Source organism: Halichoerus grypus, chromosome 11 (assembly GCF_964656455.1).
Source record: "Halichoerus grypus chromosome 11, mHalGry1.hap1.1, whole genome shotgun sequence".
Lineage (NCBI taxonomy): Eukaryota > Metazoa > Chordata > Mammalia > Carnivora > Phocidae > Halichoerus > Halichoerus grypus.
The window spans coordinates 82,512,498-82,526,780 of record NC_135722.1 but is presented as its reverse complement, the minus strand read 5'-3'; the positions used below and the strand labels follow the sequence as shown (position 1 = coordinate 82,526,780).

Here is a 14,283-nt window from a genome sequence, read left to right as displayed (position 1 = left end):
GCACCAGCTGGTCATGGAGGCTGACTGTAGTGAGGTGGAGTCATGGTGGCCCATTGGAGGGAATTGGGTTGTGGGAACCCATTGAAGGGAGGTGGGTCATGGAGGCCCACTGGAGGGAGGTGGTTTGTGGAGGCCCATTGGAGGGAGGTGGGTAATGGAGGCCCACTGGAGAGTGGTGGATTGCAGAGGCCCATTGGAGGGAGCTAATTCATGGAAGCCTATTGAAGAGAGGTGGAAGTGGGCCTTCCTGAAAGGCCCATGTGGGTTCTGACCTCTTTCTTATGCATGTTGTCCACATGGCCATGGTGAACACACAGGGAACACTGAGCCAGCCTCTCCAGATCTCCCTGGGTTGTAGTCTGCTTTAGTAGGGGACTATCTGCTGGGGCTGGGCTGGGGGTGGTGAGGCTTAAGGAAGGGGATTCCCAGGAAGCCAAAAAGGGCATACATAGGACCCCTGCCTTCTTGGGTCTCCACACTGAAGTTTTCTTTTCTTTTCTTTTTTTTAGAGTTTTTATTTATTTATTTTAGAGGGGGAGAGAGAAAGAGAGCATGTACACATGTGAGTAGGGGGAGGGGCAGAAAGGGAGAGAATCTCGAGCAGACTATGCGCTGAGCATGGAGCCTGACACAGGGCTTGATCTCACAACCCTGAGATTATGACATGAGCCGAAACCAAGAGTTAGATACATAACTGACTGAGCCACCCCGGTGTCCCAGAATTTCTTTTCTTGATCCACTGTGGAAACCCACTGATGATCTCAGTTGTGGTGGGGAGGAAGAGGTAGTACCTGCAGTAAACCAAATGCTCTTGATGGAATGCTCCCCTAGGAATATCCCACTAACTCATTTTATTTTTCCTGGCCTTCTAAAACTTCTCTGCTTAAATTTGCCTCTTCCTTTTCATCTATCAAAATGTTGGTGATTTCATGTAAGTTATAACATAAGAATTCAGACAAATAAATCCTACTATGGTAAGGGATACTGGTGACCTCCCAACTCTCTCATGGGTGTTTTCCTTTGTAATGAGGAAATTTGTGCATCCCTTCCTTTCCTGCCTCTCCAGATAGGCCTCATGGTAGCTTCTAGTACTGTCCAGGGTTATCTTCCTTTTCTCCTAAAGAATCTCCCAGTGTTCCTCTCTGGATATTGGCTTCTTCCCCTAGGAGCTCCATCTCCAGGCCCATCTTCACTTCCTTTGCTCTCTTGTGGGCAGGAAGGGATTGCCAGGCTCACCCCGTTCTCAGTCTTTGCCTCCCCAGGTTCCTGAGTAAGATGTGCCCTGGACTCTCACTGTGGAGTGCTTATTCCCTAGAACAGTTCAGTGTTTATAAGTCAAAGAGCTCCCCCCGCCCCACACCTGTACCTGTAATTTAAGAGTCTGTAGGCTCTATGAAACCTGTTTGCACTTCCCAGCCTATTCAGATTCCCTCTCTAGGAATTCAGCAGCTCCATGATTGTGAGGACCATGGGAGCTGCTCCAGGACTAACATTGCTGGCCCCTTCCCCAAGGCACTAGCTAATCACTATGCAAGTCCGTGTGGGTCCTCAGACTTGGATACCCAAGTCATATTGCCATCTGTTCACAATTTAAATACTTAATATATCTTTATTCCTAGGTCATGTAGAAGATTTCTGGCTGAATTATTAGGTCTGTTCAGTCTGGGACCCTACTGAATCTGATCTTGAAGCTAAGTTAGAACTGCTGTGACCTCTTGATTATCTGCCCTTTGGGACTCATTTTAGGCCCCAAAATGGAGCTTCCCCTTCAGAGAAAGGCCAGAGATTGTTCTCACCCAATGACATTCTCAGCTCCCATTACCCTCAGATGTAGTCTTCTATGCAAATCCTAGGGAGGTCCTGGCAAACACTGCTGTTACTAATTCTTTTCTCCTTTGGGATTTCTAGAGAAGGTTTTATGCCATATGAAAAGCTCTGTAGGGAGTATATACTTCTGGAGGAATCCTCACTGAAACTTTTCAGAAATTCTCCATATATGTGCAGGGCCTTAGCTGGGTCAGCTCTGCCCCTGCCTCTGGCCTCATTCATGTTTCCTTGACTCCTTCCCACAGGTTTAATTGGAAATATCTATCTGAATGATTCTCCCCTGAAAAAATTCAGAATCTACAGCCTGGATATGAAAAAGAGCTTCTTTCAGAGGTGAGTCCCCACCGCATGAAGTGTTTGAACCCATGGATAAGGTGCAGTAAGAGGCTGGAAGGCCCAGAGAACTGCTCTGCCCTAGCCCCTCCCACTCTAGTGTAAACAGACCCAGAACCCAGAGAAACTTGCCCAAGGTAGGGGCAGTACCAGCACTAGAGACTAGGGAATTTCCATGATACCCTGGTTAACAGGTGGGGGTGGGTGAGGGTATTTGGAATGCCTTTGTAATTAGATTCAGGACAGGTCCAAATCTGAGAAAGTGCCCTCCTTTCTTTCTTGTCTTCCATTCTGTTCATAGGTTCAGCGTCGACAAATGGAGCCCTATCCCTGAAGTACCTACGTTCCCTGCTTTCTTTTTGGGTGCCTTGTCTATTTCCCTTTCCCCTTTTGACACCTTCATGAAGCTGGAGGTTTGTAGTCCCCTCCCTGCCTGGGCTCTCCGGTCTTCCCTCAGAGAGCTCTGAGCCCAAGCCCTGTACCTGTCCTTGCTGGAGCCCTCTATACCACGTGCACCCAGAGATTCTCTGTTTTGCCCTGTCTGAAGGGCACCTGGGGCCTCCCTGGGGCCTCCCTGGGGTGGGGGAGTGGATTCAGATCAGAAGAACCACCTGGTGGTACTTCTCAGGGTCCAGGTCTGCTCTTGGGTACCTTGCTGGGGAGCTCAGAGCTAGTGGATTCAGGAGATAGAACACCCTTGTGTTAACCTCATGGCTGTTGAAATACTCATTCACACTGGTATCTTGGAAGCTGAGAGAAGCACTCATGGCATGTGTCTGTCTCTGTCTTCCCATGTGACTTTATATTTGGTGGCTGTCATGGTCAACTAATCCTTTTCCCACTCTGCTTAAAGGGCTGGGAGAAGGGGGTTGTATTCATCAATGGCCAAAACCTTGGACGCTACTGGAACATTGGACCCCAGGAGACCCTCTACCTCCCAGGTGCCTGGTTGGACCAAGGCATCAACCAGGTGGGAGCACTTGCAGCTTCTTCCCTCGACCCAGCCCTCCCTGGTATCACAATGTTTTCCTGGGGGCGGGGTTCAGGTAACAGTCTATTTAGGCTCATTACGGTAGGAGATGGGGCAGAAGGTTTAGCCAGCCCCTTCTGCATTCCTCCCTTGGTGATGATGAGTTGTGGGTCCCTGTTCCTTCCAGTGTGGCTCTCAATCCCTTCCCCTAAGGCACCCTCATCTGGCTCCAAGACAAACCTTTGCTGCTGTCATACACCAGCCCTTCTCTCCCCCAGGTTATTGTTTTCGAGGAGAAGACGGCAGGCCCTGTGATACAGTTCACTGAAACGCCCCACCTAGGCAGGAGCCAGTACCTTGACTGAGCAGCACCGCCCCACACTCCCTGGTGGCAGGAAGCAGGAGAGCACCACTGTCCCCCTCAGCTGGCCGGAGCCTGGTGCTCTGCTCCCTCACACCCTCCCATGCAGGAGAGGTTCCTTAAGTAGCATCCTCAGGCAGCCATGTGGCTACAGCAAGGCCCACTCATTCAGTTCAAGACCCTAAACTTGGAAGAACTGAAGAAGAAAAGTGGGATAGGAGGGTGGGGCCCCCTCCTTACCTAAGTGGCTTTTAAAAAAAAAAAAATTATTGTTATGTTAATCACCATACATCATTAGCTTTTGATGTCCTAAGTGGCTTCTTGACTGGGCTTTGTTGCTGGCACCTGTCCTACTTCCCTTGTCTTCTGGGAGAGGACAGAGGGATGCCTCTCTAGGGTAGGAATGTGTAATCAGATGTCCACGTGATGATGCCTGGGGCCCTCAGTTGGGCATAACTTCTAGACACAGGTTTGCTCCTATGATGTTCTCACCTGTGCTCAACCACGCCCCTCCTGGCCCCTTTTCATCTGAAATGGAAGGTTTGTCACCATTTGTAGAGGATAGGGAAGCGGGTGGGTGTCTCACCTGAATCATCTTTGTTCTTCTCAACCCTCCCCAAGCCTTCTCTGGGATTCTGGAAGAAACTCTGAGAGACACACACATTTTCTCCTTCTCATTTTCCACTCTAATTGCATCTGACAGGATGACAACCCAAGCTTAGGAGAAACAGAAATACTCAGCCACTTACTTTCCTGAATTAGAGAGTATTTCCAGTTTAACTCAATGAGAAGAAGCATCAGCTGAGGAGGGAATGCAGACCCTAGTAAGAACCACACCCTGGTCTGAAGGCCCAGCTCTGGGGGCACGGGCAGGTAGTCTCCCCGGAATGTTGGTGTAGCCACGGGGCCCACAGGCCTAGACCAGATCTTGCCTCCAGCTCAGTCTCTCTCCCTCAACTCCCTGTAACTTAAGCAGCAGGGAGGAGAAGCAGCCTTCCTTTGCAGTTGTCTATCCAAATTTGAGGCGCTTGTTCTAGGGATTGAATCCACTGGGTTAGCTCTGGTTCCCTGTCCTGAATTGCAATAAAGCAACAGAATTGAATCAAACCCTTTTTGGTGATACTTTCCTGGTCCCGTCTGTGCCCGTTTATCACAGGCAAAGGCATCGTGGGGTCAGGTACCCACTTAGCCCATCTGGCACTCAGAGTCTAGACAGACTTGACCCGGTTAGTGGATGATCCAGCCCCTGTCTCCTTACCACCTCCCTCCTGACCTTCATTCTGCCTGAAATGTCATCATGAATCGGCAGTGCCCTTGGGGAGGAGAAGTCCTATACAGATCCGTTCTGGTGCTGGTAGGCAGGTGGTAAGAATCTGCTGGACAGCCAGGAGCTCTCCATGTGAGGTAGCGGGTGAGTTTTCCTCACATGTAACATCTGGATTGTACTGCCACAAACTATCTTCAGTAGTAATCGAAGTTAGATAGCCAACACCTCCTCGGAACGGTGCCTGTGCCAGGAGCCCATAAAGACCTTTGGGGGATAGCAGGCCATGAGGCTCCCAGCAGCCCCATGGCTCCCATCTTGGGCCTGCCCAAGGAAGGGGGCGTTTGTAGTGTGTAGCCACTGGGCCCAAGAGCTGAGCCTGGGTCAAGGACAGACAGTTAGTTACAAGGGGCTGGGCCCAAGGGTCCACTAGGGGCAGAGAAATAGAGCTTATGAAAGTGAATTTCATGGACAAGGGCTGGGGAGCCAGATACAGGTAAAGTCCCCAGTCTTGCTCAAACTCATCTGCTGTTCCTGAATTGCCTTGGAATGGAAAGCACACAGCTAACACTCGGCTGAGACCAGGGCTTGGGCATGGCCGGCACTGGGGAGTGTGTCATTGCACCTTACTTTACACCTGAGCATAATTTTACAAAGGTGTACGTAAAAGTTGGCTTCTGTTGGAAAATGTGATAGGGAACTGGTGTTTAAATGAATCTTACGGTGATCCTTTTGTAAAGTGAAGAATCCCCTTGAATTGCTTTTATCCACATCTGTGCAGGGCTGCATTGGTCCTCTTGCACCAACTCACTGTTCTTGACCTTCTTATCTGCCAGCTGACCCTGCAGCTTCCGTCAAAGCCCCTTGGCAGAGCTCGTCTTCCAGAGTTTATTCATGGTTTGTCCAGACCTTCCTACTGGATGGCCTCATCACAGAGTCTTTAGAAGACTCCTCATAACCCTTACCTCTAAACGCTGAAGGTCTCCAGGCCTGCTCCTTGGGCCTTTTCTTCCCTCTGTCCACACTCACTGTGATGGGGGCCTCACTGACTGGGGGGTTTGTAAATAGCCTCAACATTCATGCTCTCTGATGTTTTTCTCCATCCAAGCTCCAGGCCCACTCACAGTCCACTCACCTTCTCTCCTGCGTGTGACACCAAACTCCGATGACTCCCCCGTGATCCTTCCTGCACTCCGCCCTGTAGCAGGAAATGGCAGTTCTATTCTGTGTCTCAGATTTGTTTTGGCTCCTCTCTTTCATATTGCATAGCCACTCCATCAGGTGATTCTCCTGGCTGTACCTCAGACACGTCCAGAACCTGACCACTTCTCTCTGCCCCAAGGTTTGCTCTTCTGACTCACTGTCCTCTCCTGCCTGGATCATGGCAGGAGCGGCCTCCCCTAGCCTACCCTGCCCTCTGTTTATCGTCAGCACAGGAAGGGGAGTGATTTCTTTACAGTCCAGTTAGATCGTGTTGGTCCTTTGCTCCAAACCCTCCAGTGGTTCCAATTCCCTTTTCCCTCGGGGGAGAAGCCGAAAGCTTTTCCCTGGTTCCCAGGGCCAACGTATTCTGCACCCTCCACCAACTGCATCCATCCCCCCTCCCATCCTACCCCCTCCCATCTTGCCAGTCACTTGCAGGCACACTGGCCTTTTTGCTGATCTTTAAACATGCTAAGTACTCTCTGCATGGGAGCGAGTTCTTTTCTGGAAAGCTCTGACCAAAGTAATTGCTGCACTACTCTGTCCCCTTATCAGGGAGGCTCTTCTTACGGCCCTAGGGCAGGGATCAGCTCCTCCTCAGCTCCACTCTGACACCCGCATCCAGCTTCATACTTCTCCTTAGACCAGATCGCATCTGAAATACTGTAGATTTGCCTAGTGTCCCTGTGTCTCATTTCCCAAGGAGGGAAGCTCCATGAAGCCAGTGCTCTGGTTTTTCGCTGCTCTGTCCTCGCTCCTAGAATCATGCCTGCCAAGTAACTACTTGTTGGATGGTTAAAACAGTATATGAGAATAAGGCATGGCTACAGAGGGTTAGGGCTGTTAAAAACCATGTTTGACTTTTAATTTTGGAAACAAATTAAATACAGTTAAATTAAAACCGACCAGATGGTGCAGCTGCATGGGCTCTGTTCTCGGGGCTCTGAGCCCCCAGCCTCACTCCTTTGCGGTGGGGGGCAGGAACAGACTGGGTCTGGGAAACAACTTGTAGTCATGGACCCAACTCTGATTTGGAAAAAACTCATTCCCAACAAAGATGAAAGCTGCAGTCCACCAGGGTTATAATTATAAATAAATACACATGCAGCTAAGAGAGGCTATTAGGTGAAAACAACGGAAATAGCATCCGCCAAAAAAACAAAAACAAAAACAGAGAGAGGGAGGATATCCCATTTTGTTGTTCATTATCAATTTCCTGAAAAATGAGCCCTGGGTTTTTGGCTAAGAAGGTGGCCTAAGACCAGCCAGGCTGACCTGAGCATTCAGGGCTGGTTTTGGTGAGTGAGGCAGTGCCGTGCCTGGGCATAAATTCACTCGTTTGGGGGGTGCTCTGTGCACACCTCCTCCCTCCCCTCCCACGCCACCCCACTTGGTTCTGAGGGGTTGATTCCACAGCCACCACTGAAAGTGTAAGAGGCTGGGGAACGTCCTGCAAGGTGGCTCAGGGTTCTCAGGGATGCGATCCCGTCGGGTGGTTTCACGAATGCCGTGGGAAGTTAAATCCATTTCAAAATTGGCAGCCAATGCTATTTTTTTTGAATGTTAGGTTGCTGGACTGAATCCTACCCACCCACCCAGGAATGGGTTCTCAGCGGTCCTCAGACTGGTCCTGTGAGTTTAAACGGAGTGGGGGCTGTTAGCGTTAAAAAATAAACACCTCTTCAGTAGGCTCAGGCCTTTCCTTTTCCTCCACTTGGGAGGGAAATTGTGCTTCCAACTTTCAGGAGCATGAGTGAGAGAATCAGAAGAGGGCTGTCTCTGTCAGTGGCCTGTCCTGGTACAGGGAGCAGTACATGCACACTGTTCTTTCTCTGGGGGGGCGGGGGGGGAGAGGGGACAAGCAGCAGGCTTGTTCCTCGTGCTCCCAACTCAGGGACAAGCGAGGTTTTCATTCCCATTTTATGTTTAAAATAGAATGATTTCCAAAGTAGTGTGTGCTCAGGTCTCCTTTCCCCTCAGGGTCCAAATGATCTCTGCCCCTTTTCCACAAATCCCTCTGTTAACCCTAAGCCCCCACCCCCCCCCAACCAGGGGCAGAAAGGAGTATGGAACTGCCCCTGCCTCCCTCCTCTTTCCACCTTGCCCACCCAGGCTCACTTCAGCCCCTGAGGTCTGTGGTTCTCAAGAGCTCTGGAAAGAGGGCTCCTGGCCACCCCAGTCCCAGCCCAGGCAAAGGGCCCTGGGGCCCAGTGGGCAGGGGGGAGGCAGTGTGTAGACTGGGGCCTGCATGGTCTTATACCAGGTCAGTCCATGACCTGTGCTGGCTCGAGGGCCCACCTCCTTCTCTGTGCTGGAAGGAGCAGGTTTGAGGGATGTGTGGCCAGAGTAAGGGGCTCTACTCCTACCACAGCCTGGGGTATGGGGGAGCCTGATGGCAGGCCCAGGCTCCCCTCATGCAGGGTGGTCGCCTGTTGGGATCAAAGACAGCCTTATGCTCTGGAAATAGGAACCAGAGGAAAGCCAGAGAGGTATGTCTACTTGAGAACAGCTCTCTGAGGAGGGGAGGGGGTGTTCCTGATGCCTGGGCAGGGGGCTGCTCTCTGGTCTTCAGAATTCCCTGGCCGGATGGCCTGTGCGGTCATGCTGGGCCCCAGGAGCAGGGAGCCAGGGAAGGCCACACTGCACTGGACATCCGGGGTCTTTTCACCTCTCTCCCAGCCTGGCATCACTCCAGGGCTTCGGTGCCCACTGCGTCTGCTCCCGCAGGCCCTGTCAGCGCGGGAAGCTCTGGGGAGGCATGCTGGGGCACCGGCTTGCTGGCTGGCATGGCTCAACTAGCAGCTGGGCCCCTGGTCGTGCTGGATGGAAGAGAACAACAGGTCTGGGATTTCTGTGCTTTAGGTTCTCCGTCCTTTGTCCTGGCATCAAGCTGGGCTCTCTCTGAAGCCCTCAGAATAGAAAGGAGGGTGATGGTGATTCCTTAGGAGTTTGCCTCGGAGGGACCATCAGCCATGGGAAGAGGATGGAAGGCCAGGAACAGGGTCTGAGAAGGAGGCTCCTGTGAAGGGGAGAGGAGGAATATGGGTGAGGCATGAAGAGGGGAGGCAGGTGAGGGGCAGCCAGTCTGGCCAAACTGCCCAATCCTGAGCCCCCATCAGAGTTCACCCAGGAGCTCTGCAGAGCCCAACCCCTAGGGTCCTCTGTGGATCCCTAATTGCGAGGCGGCTGGGTTCTTCCAGTGACCAGGTGAGGAGGCAGGGAACGGGGCTCAGTACTGGTGCATTTTCAGCAGCACTGGTCAAGCTGATTTTTTGGTTCAGGGCACAAAGCAGGCCGACTGACACCCTGTGGTCTCCTGTGGGCAGGGCAGTGGCAAACACGATAGGGACGCTGAAGCTTAACTCTGGGGCCGGAGCACAGATATGTATTCCACTGTCTGAGCTCCCACCTCTGTGACGACATCCTAGAAAAGCCCATAGACAATTCCTGACTTGGAAAACCAGCTGGCACAATTCACTTCATTTAGCTTTTCTGAACACCATTTCTTTACCTCTAAAATGTAGATAGGTCCTGTGGCCTACTTCAATAGAAAGTTTTATTTAGTTATTTATTTTTTATTATGTTATGTTAATCACCATACAGTACGTCATTAGTTTTTGATGTAGTGATCCATGATTCATTGTTTGCGTATGAATCATGGAACACTACAAAAGTTTTAAAGACTCAATTAAAAATAGCAACACTTATATAAGACTCCTTGTGTACCAAAGATTGTTCCTGGTCCCCCCAACAGCCTGTTTTACAGACCAAGAAACTGAGACCTAGAGGAAGAAAGTAAAGTCAAAGGGTGAAAAGTGGTAGGCCTGGAGGCTGAACTAGGCTCTGGGGTCCGTGCTTTCACCCCTGCACTACACGGTTACAACTAAGAGACACATGGACGTGCCTGATGAGGTAGAAGCAGTGAGTGAGGGGTCCCTGTCACAGCAGCATGGCGGACGACCACAGGGGAAGACAGAGCCTAGGAGAAAGCGTGCACACGGCAATGTCTTCCAACAGGACCGGTGTCATGGCCAAGATAATAGCAGTAATGACAGGAGGTTGTCATGAGGCCATGTCTAGAAGGTGAGGCCTTCAAAGTTGCTGGTGGCAGAAGGACCCAGCTGTGTGGGGCAAGTTGGCTCCCGGTAACTTCCAGGTGGCACAATGGGACGGGGACTTCAGCTATGCCCTTTCCGCTCTTGCCCCCCTTTGCCCTGACCTCCCACAATTAAAAGCCAAGAGGAAAAGCCTCGGCAGATTTATTCTGCATCCCAACCTGATGTGCCCTTGCCTCATGTGTGGTTTACCCTCATCCCTGCCATACCTGTATCCTGGAGCTCAGATCTCCACAGTGGGGTCAGTGAAGCCTTTCTTCCCCTCATTCACCAGCACCGGCTTCTCCGTCCGTGTGTGCCAGACCAGGATCTGTGTGTCCAGAGACATGAAACAACATGGGGCAGGCCCCCCTGACCTCAGCCTGCCACCTCCCTGTTCACTCCCACGCTCCGCAAGTACTTTTCCTGCCCCTCCTGTTCTGTCCTTGTTCCATCAAGATTTTCTCCATTGTTCTTTATTTTTACCTACCCCCCCTCATTCTTGCTGTTTATACATAAATGATGCATTCAAAATATCTGTTGGAAACAAAAAGTGCGTAGCTACAAAAGATAGACAAGTCAGTTCCAAGATCTCCTCTTGCTTTTCGTCTTCCCCTGTTTCTTCATAGGTCTCTCTAGAGAGGGAGGAATTTTCAGGAGGCTTTGGCTCAGCCAAGTGATAGTTCAGGCCCTAGCTGGAGAAATCCAAACTAGAAGCAGTGTGTGTGTCCGCGTGCATGCATGCATGTGTGCGCCCGGGTGTGTGTGCATGCACCCAGGCAAGCATGTGTTTGTACATACGTGAACACTTGTCTGGCAGGGCGGTCGTGGAGCCTAGCTCTTTTGAGGTTTGGGAGGGAAGGCAACCCTTGGCCCTGCTCACTGACCACCACCCTCTGTATTTCCCTGCTTGACTTTAGTGTGATGGCCTCTGACAGGATAAGCTACCTTCCTGAGGAAGGCATGGCTCTAGGCTGGTCCTTTGCAGGGCTGTTTTGAGGTCTTTATTTCCTTCCCTCTGATCTGTAGGAGGGTTTGGATGGGCTGGAAAAAGCTTGCATTATAGCTGTCAGTTCTGGGAGGGTTTACCTTGGTGCAGTTCGCTGCCTTGGGCTCCAGGTCATTGAGGGTAACAAGTTCTCGGAGGAGGCTGCTTTCCTGGTAGCCTCCTTTCACGCCACGCAGCTTGAAGTAGGCCTGGCTACGCTGTAGAATGAGCCTCAGGTTGACAGCAAATCCAGCCATGTCTATTGCAAATGGTCGGTGCGGGTCGAACACTGTCTTCCAGCCGACCACCTTCCCTGCCCCGTTGACCCGTGGGGCCTCGTACCGAAGGCCACCAACGAAGGCAACGGGCCACACAGACACCCTCCTGGTGCTGCGCATCTACAAGAGGGGATCCAGAGTCAGGACACGTGGGACTGCTGATGGGGAATGGAGCCTGGCCCCAGAGAAGGGGAAATCGATGAGCTCTATGCAGACAGGCCATCTGAAGCCGTACCAGGGGATCCAGCCCAGCCCTGTCTCCAGATGCATTCTCCATGGTGGGCATCTACAGGGTAACCTGCCTCACTGTGGACAAGGCCTGACCTCTCACCCAGCTGACATGCTGCTTCTCCACAAGACTTGGCAGCCCAGCTTTCTCTCCTGCAAAACCTCCATCTTCCTAATTTAGAGTCTAAAATGACTCCTTCCCCTGCCCCAGACTCCCATGACTCACAAACCCCAAGAACAAACTGTTCCACATAGAATCTAGACCCCCTCGAGGCCTTCGCTGAGACAATGCCTCTAAGGCAAAGACTTTGGTCTAAGAGCTCCACCACCCACTTTCTTCCCTTTAACCAGGGATGACTGCTGAAACTTGCAGCGAGTTTTTTCCATCCCTTTCCTGGTTCCCTGCAGTCTACACTGACCCCAGTTGGCACCCGCCCCCCCACCCCAACCCTATGGTTTCTCTATGTGCCCATTCCAAGGGGCCCCACACCAGAGGCCCTGCGCCGGCATCCTCCCGCCCCTTCCCCGCCTTCTGCCTGGTCCCACACCTCCTCAAAGAGCTCCAGACTGTAGGTGTTGTCGTCGTCGGCGAAGTACACGACGCCGGGTTGGCTGGAGTTGCGCGGGAAAGTCTCGCGCAGCCAGCGAAGGGCCAGGTTGCGCTGCATGGTGCCCCGCGGGATGCGCGGGTCGCGGGCGTCGCCGCGCAGCTTGTAGTTGCGGGGCGTCTCCACGTGCAGATGCGTGTAGTTGAGGCCGGTGTCGCGCAGCAGGCGCGCGGTGAGCGGCGTCCGGCGCGGTGCGTCCTCCACCACCAGCCAGTGCAGGTTGGGCACGTGCAGCAGCGTGTTGGCCATGCGCGTCAGCTCGGCCTTCTGCACCGGGCGGCTGTAGGTGGGCGTCACCACGTGGATGGTGGGCAGCGTGTCCGACCACGGCGGGGGCCGCGTGTACACGTACTCCGTGCGCACCACCTCCACGATGTCGCGGTCCGACATGCAGTACTCCCTGGGGTCGGCGCCCGGGGGCGCATCGCGCCGGGGGTCGCTGCCGTCATCTGTGGGGTTGGGAGACACACGGTGTGGGGACCGGCCGCGCAGGCCCGGCTCTGGCCTCAGGTACTGGGCCGGAGGCCGCCCACCCTGCTAAGACGAACCTCTCTGCTCCTTCTGCAGGATTGTCATGGGAAACCTGCCTGGGGCTCTAAGCTTGTAAGCTCACCCAGAAAGCTGCATCTCTGGAATGCTCTCGGGCATTTTCCTAGTTCTGACTCCCGAAATTACACAGAAATAACCTCTCCCTCCTTCTCACATTTGACAGCTCTGTAGCTATTTGAGTGTGGCTGGCCAAGTTCCAAGGCTGCCTTCTCACTTCCTAAATGTGTTGGGTTTTATATGACAAAGTGTCCTGACGCTTCCCACCCTAGAGCCCTCCCCATCTGCCTGCACTTGCCACCCCAGCGGCCCCGCCCAGGACTGGGGTTGCCCAGCACCACAGCGCTGCCACCCGTACTGGTGTAGATGCCACAGGGCCCAAGCGCAGTGTTGGGGCTTTCCTAGACGCGGCACACTGTGCACCCCACGAGCCTGAGGGTGGCTCAGCCCGATTTTTCACAAGTTTCTACTTAAGTGGGGCCTCTCCCTTCCTGGTCTTAGGAGTCTTGGTGCAGAATTTCATACTTAATTATCACGTTTTCTTCCAGGGTCATGCCTATAGTTGTCAAGATAATTTTGAATCCTGAACCTGTTGTTTGTACTTTTAGATGTTCTTAAATTTTAGCCTACACAGGAAGACAGAGCGGGAACCTGTTTTAGCTCTTCTGTTGCTCCGATGTCATCTCCTGATCTGTACTTTTGGACTCATCCAGCCATCTGGGAGACTAACTCGACCACTGATCCCAACTGTGCTAACATCCAGCTAGTGTTTATGCATTACTCCCCAAGACACCATGAGGGACGGTGTGTGGGACATTGTGGAGTTCTGGCCTCTGGTGAAACACTCACAGTCCTGGGGAACCCATTCCTCCTTGAGGGCAACCTGTTTCGGTTGGGGCAGCTCTAACCAAGCTTTTTCTAGATCCTGGACATTTTTCTCATTACTGACGCTAGTAGTTCTGTCCAGAGGAGAAATCAGCGGCATTGGTATTCTTGTTTTTAATGAGCCCCTCCTCTTCAAGTTATGTCTTTCTGTTTGAACAACTCTGTGGCCCTCACTGCTCTTACAGCATCTCAGCAGGAGGTGGTACGGGTCAGAGGACATACCTAGGAATGTGAGTGCCCAGGCTCAGACCCTGTCCAGTTCTATCACTTACTATTGCCCTTGGGCAGGTCACTTAGCTTCTGGTGCCTCAATGTTAGCAACTGCAATATGGAGCCAATAATAGAATTAACTTTATTGAGTTACTCTATGGATTGAGTCAATAGATGTAAAGGACCCAGAACACTGCTAGGGAAGACAGTTGCCAGCCCTACATCTGCATGGCTTCATGCAGCCGGAGAAGAGCATTCTCACCATTGGGTAGAAGTATGGTTCCAGGGAGGATGCTGGGAATCAGCCATTCTGTCACCTCCCTTCCTTCCCATCGCTGTTCTTTGCAGATGGGGTGTGTGTGTGTGGTGGTCGTATGAGGTGTGCCGCTGGGCTCTGGGAGGAGGTACAGATGAACCCAGAAGACCGGCTCTGGGCTCTTGGGGAGTTCACATAGGCCAACGGCACAGTAAGACATACAGCGATAGCG

General features: G+C 52.3%; 2 protein-coding genes across 4 annotated transcripts in view; one reads left to right on the top strand and one right to left on the bottom strand.

Moving 5' to 3' along the window:
* The window catches only part of GLB1L2 (galactosidase beta 1 like 2), a 52,698-nt gene extending 48,100 nt beyond the window's left edge, over positions 1-4,598 (top strand). Inside the window, exons 16-19 of the mRNA XM_036088115.2 lie at positions 2,073-2,160; positions 2,462-2,573; positions 3,014-3,130; positions 3,409-4,598. Of these exons, the coding sequence (XP_035944008.1) occupies positions 2,073-2,160; positions 2,462-2,573; positions 3,014-3,130; positions 3,409-3,495 (404 nt within the window). The 3' untranslated portion in view covers positions 3,496-4,598. The remainder of the gene's footprint in view (positions 1-2,072; positions 2,161-2,461; positions 2,574-3,013; positions 3,131-3,408) is intronic.
* A 2,194-nt stretch (positions 4,599-6,792) lies between these two features.
* B3GAT1 (beta-1,3-glucuronyltransferase 1) overlaps positions 6,793-14,283 on the bottom strand; it is a 30,470-nt gene continuing 22,979 nt past the window's right edge. For 2 of the 3 annotated variants that reach the window (XM_036088126.2, XM_036088127.2), the window contains exons 4-7: positions 12,095-12,603; positions 11,142-11,438; positions 10,283-10,383; positions 6,793-8,977 (exon numbers count right to left, since the gene is read on the bottom strand). In XM_036088126.2, coding sequence (XP_035944019.1) covers positions 10,297-10,383; positions 11,142-11,438; positions 12,095-12,603 — 893 coding nt within the window. In that variant the 3' untranslated portion in view covers positions 6,793-8,977; positions 10,283-10,296. The remainder of the gene's footprint in view (positions 8,978-10,282; positions 10,384-11,141; positions 11,439-12,094; positions 12,604-14,283) is intronic. The other variant, XM_078058738.1, reaches the window with a different exon arrangement.